Source organism: Anguilla anguilla, chromosome 13, assembly GCF_013347855.1.
Source record: "Anguilla anguilla isolate fAngAng1 chromosome 13, fAngAng1.pri, whole genome shotgun sequence".
In the NCBI taxonomy this organism is placed as follows: domain Eukaryota; kingdom Metazoa; phylum Chordata; class Actinopteri; order Anguilliformes; family Anguillidae; genus Anguilla; species Anguilla anguilla.
In genome coordinates this window covers 33,888,899-33,905,707 of record NC_049213.1, presented here as the reverse complement: position 1 = coordinate 33,905,707, position 16,809 = coordinate 33,888,899, and the positions used below count along the sequence as shown (strand labels likewise).

General features: G+C 42.2%; 1 protein-coding gene across 1 annotated transcript; it reads left to right on the top strand.

Annotated features, from left to right (window-relative positions):
• The first annotated feature begins 968 nt into the window (after window positions 1-968).
• On the top strand, window positions 969-15,577 carry LOC118211161. The gene is made up of 15 exons (XM_035388076.1): window positions 969-2,941; window positions 3,931-4,017; window positions 4,387-4,620; window positions 4,773-4,932; window positions 5,392-5,457; window positions 6,605-6,676; window positions 7,147-7,218; window positions 7,635-7,705; window positions 11,006-11,092; window positions 11,452-11,685; window positions 11,838-11,997; window positions 12,450-12,515; window positions 13,669-13,740; window positions 14,174-14,245; window positions 14,662-15,577. The coding sequence occupies exons 1-15, from the start codon at window positions 2,309-2,311 to the stop codon at window positions 15,219-15,221; spliced, it is 2,646 nt and encodes an 881-aa protein (XP_035243967.1). The 5' UTR covers window positions 969-2,308; the 3' UTR covers window positions 15,222-15,577.
• The last annotated feature ends 1,232 nt before the right edge of the window (window positions 15,578-16,809 follow it).

The following is a 16,809-nucleotide window of genomic DNA, read 5'->3' as shown; positions in this document are numbered from 1 at the left end:
GAATCGACAAGCATTACACATCACTTGACATCATCAGACGCATTATTAGACAGCACATGAAAGTCATGGTAAGTTATGATGGAGTGAACGGATCTGCTCATTTGGCCAGGATGTTCTGGAGTCCGGGTGTACGAGGTGGCTGCTTGCTAACAGCTGCGTCCAACAGGCAGAGTTTTTAACTCTGCATCAGGGATCTCCGACCGTGTTTGCCTTGGAGCGGATTTCCAGCCCGCGTGACCTGTGACGTTCCAGGAGAAGCACCTGTCCAAAACATCAGGTGGTATACAACGGTTTATTTCGCACGCCACTGCGGTCTGTTTGAGCCGAGCTCAGTATGAGTTCGCTTTACCTTCTAAATATTCGTTTTAGTTAATACGACAGTTCTGTGACAATGGTATGACGTATTCATTATTAATTAACAGCTTCTCCGTTGTTCTTTTAGGGCTTAGGGGTCGTGTGGTGATTTGAGCAACCTGGTGTGGTAATTTAGATTAGTAGCCCAGTGTGGTCTTTAATGGCACGGTAGCGTCGCTCTCTCTGGTACAGGGAACTCGTGTGAAGCGGTCGGGGGTTACGTCAAGAATAACTGCGCATCAGCAGCAACACAGGCGCGTTTCGGCTGTTGCGGTCACACAATGACCACATCTGCTATCGGCCCCTGGCTCCTGTGGACCGTGGTCATGTGACGTCGTCAGGCTGATAGAATTGCAGAGGTTTCTTTCGCACGGCTTCCCTGTCATCTGTAATGTTTAGCATTTCATGCTTTCGCTTTCAAAGGGAGAACCTCCTTCAAATGAAACGTTGCTCTGGGGCAGGGCGGAGAGAGAGAGAACCTACCGTTTCAAAATGCGTGTAAACGCAAGCGTCTTATTTATCATGGCTTACGTCAATCTATTGTTCATTGTTTCACATTATATATATATATATATATATATATATATATATGAACACCTTATTATAATAAACATTTTTTCTTGAATGTTTGTTTCTTGAATGGTGTCTCTGTGTTGGTAACATTGTGTGATTCAGCTCTGTTTCTAGAAAGGAGTATTTTTGCAATATTGCAGTCTCGCCTTGAACCTCAGTGGTCCTCCAGCCATTATTATATCCCTGTGTTCTCCTTTCACACTGAAGAAGTAATGAATTTAAAAAAACTCATGGCTGGTTATTGAAGCCACCGGTTTGATGTTAAATTTGAGAGATGGCTGAGTTTCCTGCCAGAAACCAAACCATAGAAACACAGGGTACAGAAGGCAAGCACATGCAAAGTCAAATCAAATTTTATTTGTATAGCGTATTTTACAGCAGTTGTCACAATATGCTTTACAGACCTGGTCTAGACCCCCACAGAAGCAAGCCTAAGGCAACAGTGGTGAGGAAAGACCCCCTGTGGCAGATGGGAAGAAGTAACGACTAAACCTCATTGGGTTGAAAATTAAAACTTATGATAGTTTCTTCTGTCCAGGTTCACACTAAATTTTTGCTGGGCAGTAGAAAAACATTTTACTTTTCAACCTAATTAGGCATTTTTGTAGGAGTTGAAGATTCAGCCAGCCCTTATTGCATAGAAGATAACAAGTAATGTTGAATAGCATAGAAAACATAATTTCAAAACCTGTGAAATACAAGATGGTAATAATGATGTGGATAAAAACGTTAGCCCGTCTGTAGCACACTCGCTTCAATGCCAAGCCTCGTCAGTACGGCCATGGCAAGCAAGCTCTTTAGGTAGAGCGTGATGGACTTTCACCCTACTTACAGCCCTAACAAAAACCTGCCCCCGCACCTTTGTCAGTTAAGATTAAACACTTGTGGTCTAAATTGTTTCACGGACCAGAACCAGGAAACGTGCAGCATCGCAGAGGTTACACAGATCACGGCTTGCAGCGTAACTAACGTATGCTTATGGATGCTGATTAGGAGACCTGTTGAACATTTGTAGAGTGTTCAGCACAGAATGTTGAAAATGTTTTAAGATCATTATTTATGGCTGCTAAAGTTGGCTTTGCAAAGCTTTATGGTTGCTAAAGTTAGCTTTCCAGAGTGATCAATGATAGATATTCCAAGATCCAGTGATAAAATGGTGCAGTGTGTGACAGAACAGCCCTTCCTTCCCTGGCTAAGACAGTAAAGCTTCATAACAATTCCTCCCATTTTTGAATACCTGGCCTCAGTCCAATGCCACTCCTTCTGTGAACAGAACGAGGAAACCGGTTTGCTTCCTTCCACCCTGTTTCAGAATAAATGAAACTGAACTACACAGAAACCAAATAAAAACTGCCTGCCGTTCTCCTGGTGTGTGGATAAAATGACTGACTCTAGCATCCCTGTGGAGCAGGATGAGTTAAGCTGTCCAGTCTGTCTGGATTTGTTTAATAATCCGGTGACTGTTCCCTGTGGACATAGTTTCTGCATGAATTGCATTAGACGTTGCTGGGATAGGGAGGATGGTACAGGAATCTATCACTGCCCCCAGTGCCAACAGACTTTCCAGTCCAGACCTGTTCTGGGCAAGAACATAGTGCTGGCCAACTTGGTGGAGGAAAAAAACCAGTGCGGACCTGGACCTGGACCTGGACCAGGACTCGGACCTGGAACCGGACTCGGACTTGGACCTGGAACTGAATTCGGACTCGGACTTGAACCTGTCTGGTGCGACGTGTGCCCCAAGGGAATGCAGCTAGCCGTGAAATCCTGCCTGCAGTGCCTGGCGTCCTACTGCAAAGCTCACCTGGATCCACATAACGAATCCCCAGCACTAAAAAAGCACCAGCTGACCGAAAGCACGACACACCTGCAGGATTTGGTCTGTGCTGTCCACAGAGAACCGCTGAAGGTTTACTGCCGCACCGACCAACGATGCGTCTGTCTCCTGTGCACGATGGACCAGCACAAACATCACGACACAGTCTCTGCTGTGGCCGAATGCGCTGAGAGGCAGGTTAGGACCTGTGGCATCTTACTAGCTGTAATATTGAGAGAGTGGGTGCTAACTGCATTTATAAGGATATTGTTCCTGTTCTTTTGGGGAATTCGAGTATGTTTATTAGTTTATGCTATTTTGGTATCAAATATGCTTTTTTTAAGTTACATTATCCTATGCCAAATCTCATTTGTCAAACTTTTTTTAATGTCCTCAGTGGATATGCTATATTAATGCATTTAAACTTGTTTTGCAAATTTTGGTGATATTCTTTTTAACTTTATATTATTCAGTAAACCACTGATGTGTTGCTGAACGATAGTTACATTACATTACATTACAGGCATTTGGCAGACGCTCTTATCCAGAGTGACGTACAACAAAGTGTATAACCATAACCAGGAACAAGTGTGACGAAACCCCTAGAGAGAAGTGCAGGGAATAACCGCATAGTTCAACTTAGACCCTGAAGGTTAAACTGATTAACACTAACAACGAGAACGGCAACAACGCAGTCTATGGAAAAAATACAAGCAGTAGTTAAGACAGTTAATGCACCTAAGTCACCTACGAAACAGCTGCCTAGTTACAACCCTAAGCTTTTACAGGGGGGTAGGGAGGGATGGGGAGAGGTGCAGCCTGAAGAGGTGAGTCTTCAGTCGTCGTTTGAAATGGGTCAGTGTCTCAGCTGTTCTGACCTCCACAGGGAGGTCATTCCACCATCGTGGGGCCAGAACAGACAGGAGACGTGTTCTGGAAACTGGTTCTGGTTACTTTTACACAATTACTGTATGTTGTTTGTCTGTGCATGTTTTTATGTGGAAAAAGCAGCACAGGAAGTTGATACATTTAGATTACATTTTTATCCATCTGTAGTGAATGTAACTTAAATATCCAACAGATTTGCCTGCATTAGATCATTTTGGTTATTGATCAATTACTGGGGTTGGATTTTTAAATTGGGGAGTCATGTTAAATCAATTCACTTGTTGTGTTTATTTCCTCAGAAATCAGCACAGACAAATTTCCAGAAATGGATCCAGGAGAGAGAGAAGAAGCTGCTGGATACTAGACAGGCAGAGCATTTGCTCACAGTGAGTTCTGACCACTGATAAAAGCTTAATGCCCTATATCTTATCAGAGACCAACCTAAGCCTTCCTCCTGTGAACCAGAGATCGCCGCTTGTTAGACATTGCATTACGTGCATTTAGCAGACACTCTTATTCAAAGAGACTTGCACAAATTTTTTTTTTTTTTTTACATTGCATTTACATTGCATCCATTTATACAGCTGTATACGTATATACTGAAGCCATGCAGCTTAAGTACCTTGCTCAAGTGTACTACCTATGAATCGAACCTGTGACCTTTGCAAGACCAGCTCCTTATCCATTACACTGCCGCATATTAAGGTATGGTATAGTGACGATATTCTTCCTTGTTCCACGTGTCCCTTAAACAGCACGCTGCTCGGACAGCAGTAGAGGAGAGTGAGAGGCTCTTTGCTGATATCATCCACTCCATTGAAGGACAGCGCTCAAGGGTAAAGGAGCTGATCCTGTGTGAACAGAGGGATGCACTGGTCCCTGTCAAAAGCCTGCAGGAGAGACTGGAGCAGGAGATCACTCAGCTGAGAGGGAGGGATGCTGAGCTTCAGAAACTAGTACAAATGGAGGACCCCATCTGTTTTCTCCAGGTAAAATGACTGCTTTTTGGAAATTGTGCTGCCTTTCACACGGACCTCTACAACATGGACCCTACCCTCTCCTACCACCCCCTATGCTGAAGTCCTATTTTGGCAATCGCAAACATTTAGTTCAGACTTGATCTCTTTTTGTGTCTCTTCAGCGCTGGGGGTTTCTCTCTACCGATCCTGGGCCCTGTATTGTACCAGGAGTCACTGCAGTTCCAAACCTCTCCTTCCAGTTTGTAAGCAAAGCTGTTTCTGAGCTGAGAGACCAACTGGAGACCGTCTGCCAGGATAAATTTGACAAGTTATCAGAAAAAGGTTAGAAGAGAAAACTTCTAAAGAGCTGGTGTATATTATAACAAGGGTATAAAAATGGGAGATAGAACTCGGAGGTTCTTTTTTATTGCAGGAACCTTACCGTTAAAAGAATACATTTTAAAATTTGAGTGCAAATATAGCTTCAACAGCAAAATAGAAATGTAGCTATTTCTGCAAAGCAACATTTTTATTTTAGCCAATACGCATGTTTTTGTTAAGCTGACGTGAATTCAGGAGACCCTCCCCCCCCCCCCCCCCAACGTCTGCCAGTACGCTTTTCAATTCTGCATGTTGATGTTGTGAACTACAGAGACAATTCAGTTGGTTTGACTGAAAGGGGAAAAGTCCCTGCTAGTCTGAACTTGCTGCTTTCCTTAGATTTGTATTATTGACCCCTCAAAACAGAAATCCAGAGTACAGTTTCTTCTGAGTGTTTTACTTCTTTCTTCTGTGTTCCAGTCTCCAGAGTGAATAAAGTGTCTGCTCCTCCATCTCGAAAGCACAGGACCAGAGCAGAGTCACCATGTAAGTACTGTTAGCCTGAGCTAGAAACCGATACAGAGGTAGCATGCTCAGATTTTGTCCACACACAGCATCGAGTGGTTGTCTTTGCAGAGTGCTTGTATTTTGTAGGGAGGTCAAATGATATGCCTGCAATGTAATCACAATGGACGTAAATATATTAGAATAGATAAAGCTATTCAATTGGTTCAACAGTACACTGACAGTTTAACGATATTACTTTTATTACTTTAGAAGTCAGAAATTATTATTTGTTTATGAGCATTTGTGTCTGCACTTAATGCTTCACCAAAATCAGTGGGGTCATTATAAAAATCTAACCACACTGAAGGCATTATTACACCTTTTATCATAAGAAAAACTCACTATGAAATGTTTTAGATGTTAATTGGTTCTTATGTACTCACATTTGTATAGTTTGGTGTCCTAAAGATGTTACAGCTGCTAGTGTCCTGATGGACTTCTACAACTATTTCTGATGCAAGATGGCACCAAAAAAACCTGCACTCACTCTTTTATTCAAAATAACCCCAGAAGGGCTTTGTATTGGTGAAATGAAATGCTACAAAAATTGTCTTGACATCATTACATTACATTACAGGCATTTAGCAAACGCTGTTATCCAGAGAGACTTACACAACGTTTTACACACCATCCCGATTGTTCAATTCTAAAGTTATGATGTGAAATAGGGCCATGTTTTCTGACTTGGCTAGGCAACTAAACCTAATACGAACAACATTTATATCTTCACCAAGATCTTGTCTACAGTAATGTATAAAGTATTTTAGTTTAATAAATGGCTGTTTTTTATTATGGTGAAAAGGAGACGTGCATCGCCTTCTGGGTTGCGATTCCCTAGCAGCTAGAATACTATTCCACAGCTAGATAACCTGCTGCCAGTGTACATGTTTTTTGGTGGCTGTCACCAGACCCTAGACATAACGATTGTTGTTATTTCATGACATTTTTTGCATCTAGGAATCTGCTCTGCATTTCAAGTTTAGTTTCTTCATGACTCTGCCACACTCCAATGCCAATCAAAATATTAAAAACAGTGGAAAACAAGAAAAAAAAGTGTTTTAAAAAAGTGCCTTGTTGCCTTTCATTTGAGTTCAGCTGGTTGGATTTGTTGTGTCTGTTCCTACAGCGACTTCCACAAGCAGAACAGAACTGCGGAAACTCAGATCTGGGGAGACAGGAAATGGTTGTGGGCCCCGTGGTGAGTCATGTTCACTCTTTCAGTAATAAGATGTTTTGTGACACTGTAGTGGCTGCTCAGTTTCCGACTATGTATAAATATATATATATGAAATATATAAAAATGTGAATAAAAATCTGGTAAAAACAATAAACAGAGACAAATATATTCTTGCAAAAAAAAATGCTGTTAGTTCAGTAGATCGATTTGACAATAACTATAGTAAATCGCATTGATCGCAGTATACAGTGTAGTTCCAGTGCAAAAATAAGAACCCTTTGTAGGCTACGTGAAACACCACCTCCCCGTCTATACACTCATCAATACCCTCAAATTCAGAATGTCTAAATTTTGAAGTAAGGAAATCTAATTATTTGAGATCCTGAAGTTGTTTTGTATCACGTCTTTTTTAAACTTTTGCTGTATTGTTAAGTGTTTTGCATTTGCATATGCCGCAAGTCTCTTCACTCACTGTGTCTCCATTTCTGCAGCGACTAAAGTGCAAATTCTGGAAAGTCCTGAATCATTGCCAGAGCCTAGGACCAGAGAAGAGTTCTTAAAATGTGAGTCACTTTACTTTCAAAGTGTACACTAACTGCTGACTGTGGCCAGTAGCTCCACAGGGCGATGTGCAAATGGCGATTGCGTCGCCCAGGGTATGGGAGGGTTCAGTCCGTTATTAGTCCAAGTTTCATTGCTATCTGGCGACCTCCACCGGTCTAGCAGGCACCTGTGTACTGCAAGCGAAAGTTACATATGAAAGGTCTTCCTCCAACTCCACTCTACGAGAGCTTAGCATGAACATATCTGTGGCTGCAAGGGAGTTGGATAAGTTCAGCTCCACTTTGGGTGCCAAAATTATAGCACAACCAAAAACGTATCACACTGGGAACAGTCATGATGTGAACTTAAAACACGTACAGTAAACACACTTCACACAGTCTGAGCATGCTGACACCCTCTACTCTTCCCTCCGCAGACGCCTGTGAGCTCACGCTCGACCCCAACACGGCACACGCACAGCTGCTTCTCTCGGACCGTGACAGAGAGGTGAGACGGGTGAAAGAGAAGCAAAGGTATCCAAATAGCCCAGAGAGATTTGACTTCAATTGTCAGGTCCTCTGCAGGCAGGCCCTGTCAGGGAGACGCTGTTACTGGGAGGCCGAAGTGAAGGGGAATAAGGCGGAAATAGCGGTCGCATACAAAGGGATTAAGAGGAAAGATGGGGACCGATCCAATTCATTCGGCAGGAATGACAAATCCTGGAGTCTGTGTTGCGTAAATGGAGTCTACTCCATTTTCCACAATAAAAATGCGATCCGATTACCTGTCCCATACTGTTCTAAGGTTGGTGTGTACCTGGATCACCCAGCTGGCACGCTGTCATTTTACAGTGTCTCTGACATCATGAGCCTCATACACAGGGTGGAGACTAAGTTCACTGAGCCTGTGTATGCTGGGTTTTGGATTGGGGAACAGTGTAGTGTGAAACTCATGGCCCTTGTCCATCACCCTAACATAGCGCGCCGTACCACGTTGTGAAACCGATACCATGGCTTCTGGATGCGTTTCCATCGCCAGCAGAAGTGTACTGGATAGTCCTCTGAACTAAATTTTGCTACTACAAGCTGCCATTTTCAAACGGCTGGTAATACAATCCAGGGCTCATCCCCCCAAAATCACTGGTTTTCAGTGTAAGTAGGCATCTGGTGTTTAATATAATCCTTACTGTCCCAGCATTAGGGAGTTGTTGTAAATAGGAGAAAAAAACAGGCCAGTTAAGAAAAAAGAAGAAAAAAAACGGGGACAAATAAGACATAGGCAATGTAATGTTGTTGGGTATCAGCTCTGACTGAAATGAAATCTGAAATCAACATTTGGCCAATAATTTATCCTCAGATCACGAAGACATAATGTGTGCTTTGTGCGGTCGATGTGAAATAAATACGAGTGGGTAATAAAAGATTTTAAAATGTATTTTTTACCTTTATGAAAATATTCTAAAATGTTAAAATATGATTAGGCAGGGCTTCTTAGGAATATGGTTCTAGGCCTCCATCTTATACTCCTTTCTCACAAGCAGCCACATATAACCTCTGTATCATTACTGTTTTTTTTTTTGTTTTGTCTTTTTTTTTTTTTTCAATAAAATTTCCCTCCAATAAATATTTGTGCAAACTGATCTTCTGGTGTTACCCTCCCTGAATGCTGAATGCGCAGGTGCTTTTGCATTCCAAACCAGTGTGGAACAATATATTAATAATGATGTGGATAAAAATGTTAACCCTTCTGTAGCACTCTCGCTTCAATGCCAAGCCTCGTCAGCACGGCCATGGCAAGCAAGCTCTTTAGGTAGAGTGTGATGGACTTTCGCCCTACTAACAGCTCTAACAAAAACCTGCCCCCGCACCTTTGTCAGTTAAGATCAAACACTTGTGGTCTAAATTGTTTCACTTGACCAGAACCAGGAAACGTGCAGCATCGCAGAGGTTACGCAGATCACGGCTTGCAGCGTAACTAACGTATGCTTACGGATGCTGATTAGGAGACCTGTTGAACATTTGTAGAGTGTTCAGCACAGAATGTTGAAAAAGTTTTAAGATCATTCTTTATGGCTCCTAAAGTTGGCTTTGCAAAGCTTTATGGTTGCTAAAGCTGGCTTTCCAGCGTGATCAATGATAGATATTCCAAGATCCAGTGATAAAATGGTGCAGTGTGACAGAACAGCCCTTCCTTCCCTGGCTAAGGCAGTAAAGCTTCATAACAACTCCTCTCATTTTTGAAAACCTGGCCTCAGTCCAATGCCACTCCTTCTGTGAAAAGAACCAGGAAGTCGGTTTGCTTCCTTCCGCCCTGTTTCAGAATAAACGAAACTTCTCCGCCACAGAAAGCTGAAACCAAATCAAAACTGCCTGCCGTTCTCCTGGTGCGTGGATAAAATGGCTGAATCTAGCATTCAGCCTTCCGAGTCCAGACCTGTTCTGGGCAGGAACGGAGTGCTGGCCAACTTGGTGGAGTGCAGACCTGGACTTGAACCTGGACCTGTCTGGTGCGACGTGTGCCCCAAGGGAATGCAGCTAGCCGTGAAATCCTGCCTGCAGTGCCTGGCGTCCTACTGCGAAGCTCACCTGGGTCCACACAACGAATCCTCAGCTCTAAAAAAGCACCAGCTGACCGAAAGCACGACACACCTGCAGGATTTGGTCTGTGCTGTCCACAGAGAACCGCTGAAGGTTTACTGCCGCACCGACCAACGATGCGTCTGTCTCCTGTGCGTGATGGACAAGCACAAACATCACGTCACAGTCTCTGCTGTGGCCGAACGCGCTGAGAGGCAGGTTAGGACCTGTGGCATCTTACTAGCTGTAATATTGAGAGAGTGGGTGCTAACTGCATTTATAAGGATATTGTTCCTGTTCTTTTGGGGAATTTGAGTATGTTTATTAGTTTATGCTATTTTGGTATCAAATATGCTTTTTTTAAGTTACATTATTCTATGCCAAATCTCATTTGTCAAACTTTTTTTTAATGTCCTCAGTGGATATGCTATATTAATGCATTTAAACTTGTTTTGCAAATTTTGGTGATATTCTTTTTAAAAATGAACTTTATATTATTCAGTAAACCACTGATGTGTTGCTGAACGATAGTTACATTACATTACAGGCATTTGGCAGACACTCTTATCCAGAGCGACGTACAACAAAGTGTATAACCATAACCAGGAACAAGTATGATGAAACCCCTAGAGAGAAGTACCGGTCCAAGTGCAGGGAACAACCGCATAGTTCAACTTCGACCCTGAAGGTTAAACTGATTAACACTAACAACGAGAACGGCAACAACGCAGTCTATGGAAAAAATACAAGCAGTAGTTAAGACAGTTAATGCACCTAAGTCACCTACGAAACAGCTGCCTAGTTACAACCCTAAACTTACAGTCATTTACAGGGGGGTAGGGAGGGATGGGGAGAGGTGCAGCCTGAAGAGGTGAGTCTTCAGTCGTCGTTTGAAATGGGTCAGTGTCTCAGCTGTTCTGACCTCCACAGGGAGGTCATTCCACCATCGTGGGGCCAGAACAGACAGGAGACGTGTTCTGGAAACTGGTTCTGGTTACTTTTACACAATTACTGTATGTTGTTTGTCTGTGCATGTTTTTATGTGGAAAAAGCAGCACAGGAAGTTGATACATTTAGATTACATTTTTATCCATCTGTAGTGAATGTAACTTAAATATCCAACAGATTTGCCTGCATTAGATCATTTTGGTTATTGATCAATTACTGGGGTTGGATTTTTAAATTGGGGAGTCATGTTAAATCAATTCACTTGTTGTGTTTATTTCCTCAGAAGTCAGCACAGACAAATTTCCAGAAATGGATCCAGGAGAGAGAGAAGAAGCTGCTGGATACTAGACAGGCAGAGCATTTGCTCACAGTGAGTTCTGACCACTGATAAAAGCTTAATGCCCTATATCTTATCAGAGACCAACCTAAGCCTTCCTCCTGTGAACCAGAGAGATCGCCGCTTGTTAGGCATTGCATTACGTGCATTTAGCAGACACTCTTATCCGGAGAGGCTTGCACAACTTTTTTTTTTTTTTTACATTGCATCCATTTATACAGCTGTATACGTATATACTGAAGCCATGCAGGTTAAGTACCTTGCTCAAGTGTACTACCTGTGAATCGAACCTGTGACCTTTGCAAGACCAGCTCCTTATCCATTACACTGCCGCATATTAAGATATGGTATAGTGACGATATTCTTCCTTGTTCCATGTGTCCCTTAAACAGCACGCTGCTCGGACAGCAGTAGAGGAGAGTGAGAGGCTCTTTGCTGATATCATCCACTCCATTGAAGGACAGCGCTCAAGGGTAAAGGAGCTGATCCTGTGTGAAGAGAGGAATGCACTGGTCCCTGTCAAAAGCCTACAGGAGAGACTGGAGCAGGAGATCACTCAGCTGAGACAGAGTGATGCTGAGCTTCAGAAACTAGCACAAATGGAGGACCCCATCTCTTTTCTCCAGGTAAAATGACTGCTTTTTGGAAATGGTGCTGCCTTTCACACGGACCTCTACAACATGGACCCTACCGTCTCCTACCACCCGCTATGCTGAAGTCCCATTTTGGCAATCGCAAACATTTAGTTCAGACTTGATCTCTTTTTGTGTCTCTTCAGCGCTGGAGGTTTCTCTCTACCGATCCTGGGCCCTGTATTGTACCAGGAGTCACTGCAGTTCCAAACCTCTCCTTCCAGTTTGTAAGCAAAGCTGTTTCTGAGCTGAGAGACCAACTGGAGACCGTCTGCCAGGATAAATTTGACAAGTTATCAGAAAAAGGTTAGAAGAGAAAACTTCTAAAGAGCTGGTGTATATTATAACAAGGGTATAAAAATGGGAGATAGAACTCGGAGGTTCTTTTTTATTGCAGGAACCTTACCGTTAAAAGAATACATTTTAAAATTTGAGTGCAAATATAGCTTCAACAGCAAAATAGAAATATAGCTATTTCTGCAAAGCAACATTTTTATTTTAGCCAATACGCATGTTTTTGTTAAGCTGACGTGAATTCAGGAGACCCCCCCCCCCCCAACGTCTGCCAGTACGCTTTTCAATTCTGCATGTTGATGTTGTGAACTACAGAGACAATTCAGTTGGTTTGACTGAAAGGGGAAAAGTCCCTGCTAGTCTGAACTTGCTGCTTTCCTTAGATTTGTATTATTGACCCCTCAAAACAGAAATCCAGAGTACAGTTTCTTCTGAGTGTCTTACTTCTTTCTTCTGTGTGCCAGTCTCCAGAGTGAATGAAGTGTCTGCTCCTCCATCTCGAAAGCACAGGACCAGAGCAGAGTCACCATGTAAGTACTGTTAGCCTGAGCTAGAAACCGATACAGAGGTAGCATGCTCAGATTTTGTCCACACACAGCATCGAGTGGTTGTCTTTGCAGAGTGCTTGTATTTCGTAGGGAGGTCAAATGATATGCCTGCAATGTAATCACAATGGACGTAAATATATTAGAATAGATAAAGCTATTCAATTGTTTCAACAGTACACTGACAGTTCAACGATATTACTTTTATTACTTTAGAAGTCAGAAATTATTATTTGTTTATGAGCATTTGTGTCTACACTTAATGCTTCACCAAAATCAGTGGGGTCATTATAAAAATCTAACCACACTGAAGGCATTATTAAACCTTTTATCATAAGAAAAACTCACTATGAAATGTTTTAGATGTTAATTGGTTCTTATGTACTCACATTTGTATAGTTTGGTGTCCTAAAGATGTTACAGCTGCTAGTGTCCTGATGGACTTCTACAACTATTTCTGATGCAAGACGGCACCAACAAAACCTGCACTCACTCTTTTATTCAAACTAACCCCAGAAGGGCTTTATATTGGTGAAATGAAATGCTACTCAAATTGTGGCCAATTCTTGTCTTGACGTCATTACATTACATTATAGGCATTTAGCAAACGCTGTTATCCAGAGAGACTTACACAACGTTTTACACACCATCCCGATTGTTCAATTCTAAAGTTATGACGTGAAATAGGGCCATGTTTTCTGACTTGGCTAGACAACTAAACCTAACACGAACAACATTTATATCTTCACCAAGATCTTGTCTACAGTAATGTATAAAGTATTTTAGTTTTATAAATGGCTGTTTTTTATTACGGTGAAAAGGAGATGTGCATAGCCTTCTGGATTCCCCAGCAGCTAGAATAGTATTCCACAGCTAGATAACCTACTGCCAGTGTACATGTTTTTTGGTGGCTGTCACCAGACCCTAGACATAACGATTGTTGTTATTTCATGACATTTTTTGCATCTAGGAATCTGCTCTGCATTTCAAGTTTAGTTTCTTCATGACTCTGCCACACTCCAATGCCAGTCAAAATATTAAAAACAGTGGAAAACAAGAAAAAAAGTGTTTTAAAAAAGTGCCTTGTTGCCTTTCATTTGAGTTCAGCTGGTTGGATTTGTTGTGTCTGTTCCTACAGCGACTTCCACAAGCGGAACAGAACTGCGGCAACTCAGATCTGGGGCGACAGGAAATGGTTGTGGGCCCCGTGGTGAGTCATGTTCACTCTTTCCGTAATAAGATGTTTTGTGACACTATAGTGGCTGCTCAGTTTCCGACTATGTATAAATATATAAAAATGTGAATAAAAATATGGTAAAAACAATAAACAGAGACAAATTTCTTCTTGCAAAAAAAATGCTGTTAGTTCAGTAGATCAATTTGACAATAACCATGGTAAATTGCATTGATTGCAAAAATAAGAACCCTTTGTAGACTACATGAAACACTACCTCCCCGTCTATACACTCATCAATACCCTCAAATTCAGAATGTTGAAATTTTGAAGTAAGGAAATCTAATTATTTGAGATCCTGAAGATGTTTTGTATTACATGTCTTTTTTAAACGTTTGCTGTATTATTAAGTGTTTTGCATTTGCATATGCCGCAAGTCTCTTCACTCACTGTGTCTCCATTTCTGCAGCGACTAAAGTGCAAATTCTGGCGAGTCCTAAATCATTGCCAGAGCCTAGGACCAGAGAAGAGTTCTTAAAATGTGAGTCACTTTACTTTCAAAGTGTACACTAACTGCTGACTGTGGCCAGTAGCTCCACAGGGCGATGTGCAAATGGCGATTGCGTCGCCCAGGGTATGGGAGGGTTCAGTCCGTTATTAGTCCAAGTTTCATTGCTATCTGGTGACCTCCACTGGTCTAGCAGGTACCTGTGTACTGCAAGCGAAAGTCACATATGAAAGGTCTTCCTCCAACTCCACTCTACGAGAGCTTAGCATGAACATATCTGTGGCTGCAAGGGAGTTGGATAAGTTCAGCTCCACTTTGGGTGCCAAAATTATAGCACAACCAAAAACGTATCACACTGGGAACAGTCATGATGTGAACTTAAAACACGTACTGTAAACACACTTCACACAGTCTGAGCATGCTGACACCCTCTACTCTTCCCTCCGCAGACGCCTGTGAGCTCACGCTCGACCCCAACACGGCACACGCACAGCTGCTTCTCTCTGACCGTGACAGAGAGGCGAAGTGGGTGAAAGAGAAGCAAAGGTATCCAAATGGCCCGGAGAGATTTGACAAGTGTCAGGTGCTCTGCAGCGAGGCCCTGTCAGGGAGACGCTGTTACTGGGAGGTCGAAGTGAGGGGGAATAAGGCGGAAATAGCGGTCACGTACGAAGGGATTAAGAAGAAAGGTGGGCGCCGAGGCGCTTCATTTGGCGGGAATGATAAGTCCTGGAGTCTGGATTGCATAAATGGAGCCTACTCCATTTGCCACAACGATCATGAGACCAAGTTAGCTGTCCCATACTGTTCTAAGGTAGGGGTGTACCTGGATCACCCAGCTGGCACGCTGTCATTTTACTGTGTCTCTGACACCATGAGCCTCATACACAGGGTGGAGACTAAGTTCACTGAGCCTGTGTATGCTGGGTTTTGGATTGGGGAACAGTGTAGTGTGAAACTCATGGCCCTTGCCCATCACCGTAACGTACAGCGCTGCCCCTGGTTGTGAAACCGAGATCATGGCTTCTGGATGCGTTTCCATCGCCAGCAGAAGTGTACCGTGTATAGTCCTCGGAACTGAATTTCGCTGCTCCTCCAGAGAGTGAAACATCATACGCTGAGCAAACCAACTGCCATTTTTAAACAGCTGGTTATGCAATCCTAGTGCTGCCAGTGTCAGATGGCTCATCCAGCCAAATCACAGTGTAAGTAGGTATCTGTTGTTTAACATAATCTTTACTGTCCCAGCATTAGGGAGTTGTAAATAGGAGAAAAAAAAACAGGCAGCTCCACAAACGGTGATAAATAAGACACAGGCAACAGAACGTTGTTGGATGTCAGCTGTGACTGAAATTAAATCAGAAATGTCAATAATTAATTCTCAGATCACAAAGCCATAATGTGTGCTTTGTGCAGTAGATGTGAAATGAAAGAGTGGGTAGTAAATGTATATAAAATGTATTTTTTACCTTTATAAAAATATTCAAAAATGTGAAAAAATAATTAGGTAGGGCAGCTTGGTGCTCTCTAATCCATGCTTAAAAGGCTTCTTAGAAATACTGTTCTAGGCCTCCATCTTGTCCTCTTTTTTTTTTTTCAAAATCAGCCTCATATAACCTCTATCATTATTGTTGTTTTTTTACAATAAAATTTTGCTACAATAAATATTTGTGTAGCTTGGACCTCTGGTGTTACCCTCCCTGAATACACAGTTGCTTTTTCATTCCAGACCAGTGTGGAAACTATATGTTTGTTCATTAAATAATTTTGATATGAGAAAGATGATTGATTGATCATTAGTTGATTGAAGATTGTGGTATTTGTGGTGGCACTTAATAATAAAGGCAGTCAAACCCAGATTCAGGAATCTGACAGTGTGAGGGATTTCTTATCCTCCCCTCATTCAAGCTAATAAGTGACAACCCTAAAAGAGGGATTATGATGGATGGGGAAGGTAATATCAGTAAGTATTGCTTTGATGAATAATTTCATTAGTCTTCTTAAAGTCTGTACTATAGGATTTCATGGATGGTCATCTTTAAAATGTAAAAATAGGATTATAACATTGTTGATAATGTTATTAATCCCTATAAAGCATGAACATAATATTTACAATATTTTTTATGAGTCTATGTGCTGCTTTCTGGGCAAGTTGCTGTACTACAATAATCCACAAGATGGCGATGCACCAAAATAATTTTTCAAGAATTTTTTTTTGCTCGACATCACATATCATAGAACCAAGGTATAGGTAGAAGACACGTCGCGTTTCAGACTGAATGGGAAATAATTTTATTGATTTACAGCAGTTATTTAACCTAAGCAAAATAATAATCGGGAGCCGTGTGGAAAGAGTTATACAAGCTGTTTTGGTGTTATGTAAGTTACACAGCGATCAGGGTTCAGACCGGAGAACGTGAGGCTGAGAGGGAACTGTCTCTTGCGCCAAAGTCCCCTTGGCTTTCTGTGCTGCCTGCCCTTGAAATCAGGTCTACAGCCAGCTCAACCTCCCCCAACGCAAACAAACCCAACCGCTGTTGACTCTGATGTATGACTGGTTGCTTGGACAAATATGTCCATAATGTGTCAAATTACTA

Bases quoted from the DNA above. Each gene is read 5' to 3' on its own strand.
- LOC118211161 (XM_035388076.1), top strand. From the start codon at position 2,309: ATGACTGACTCTAGCATCCCTGTGGAGCAGGATGAGTTAAGCTGTCCA. The intron at 12,516-13,668 runs GTAAGTACTGTT...CTGTTCCTACAG, and splicing joins GACCAGAGCAGAGTCACCAT to CGACTTCCACAAGCGGAACA. The intron at 13,741-14,173 runs GTGAGTCATGTT...CCATTTCTGCAG, and splicing joins AAATGGTTGTGGGCCCCGTG to CGACTAAAGTGCAAATTCTG.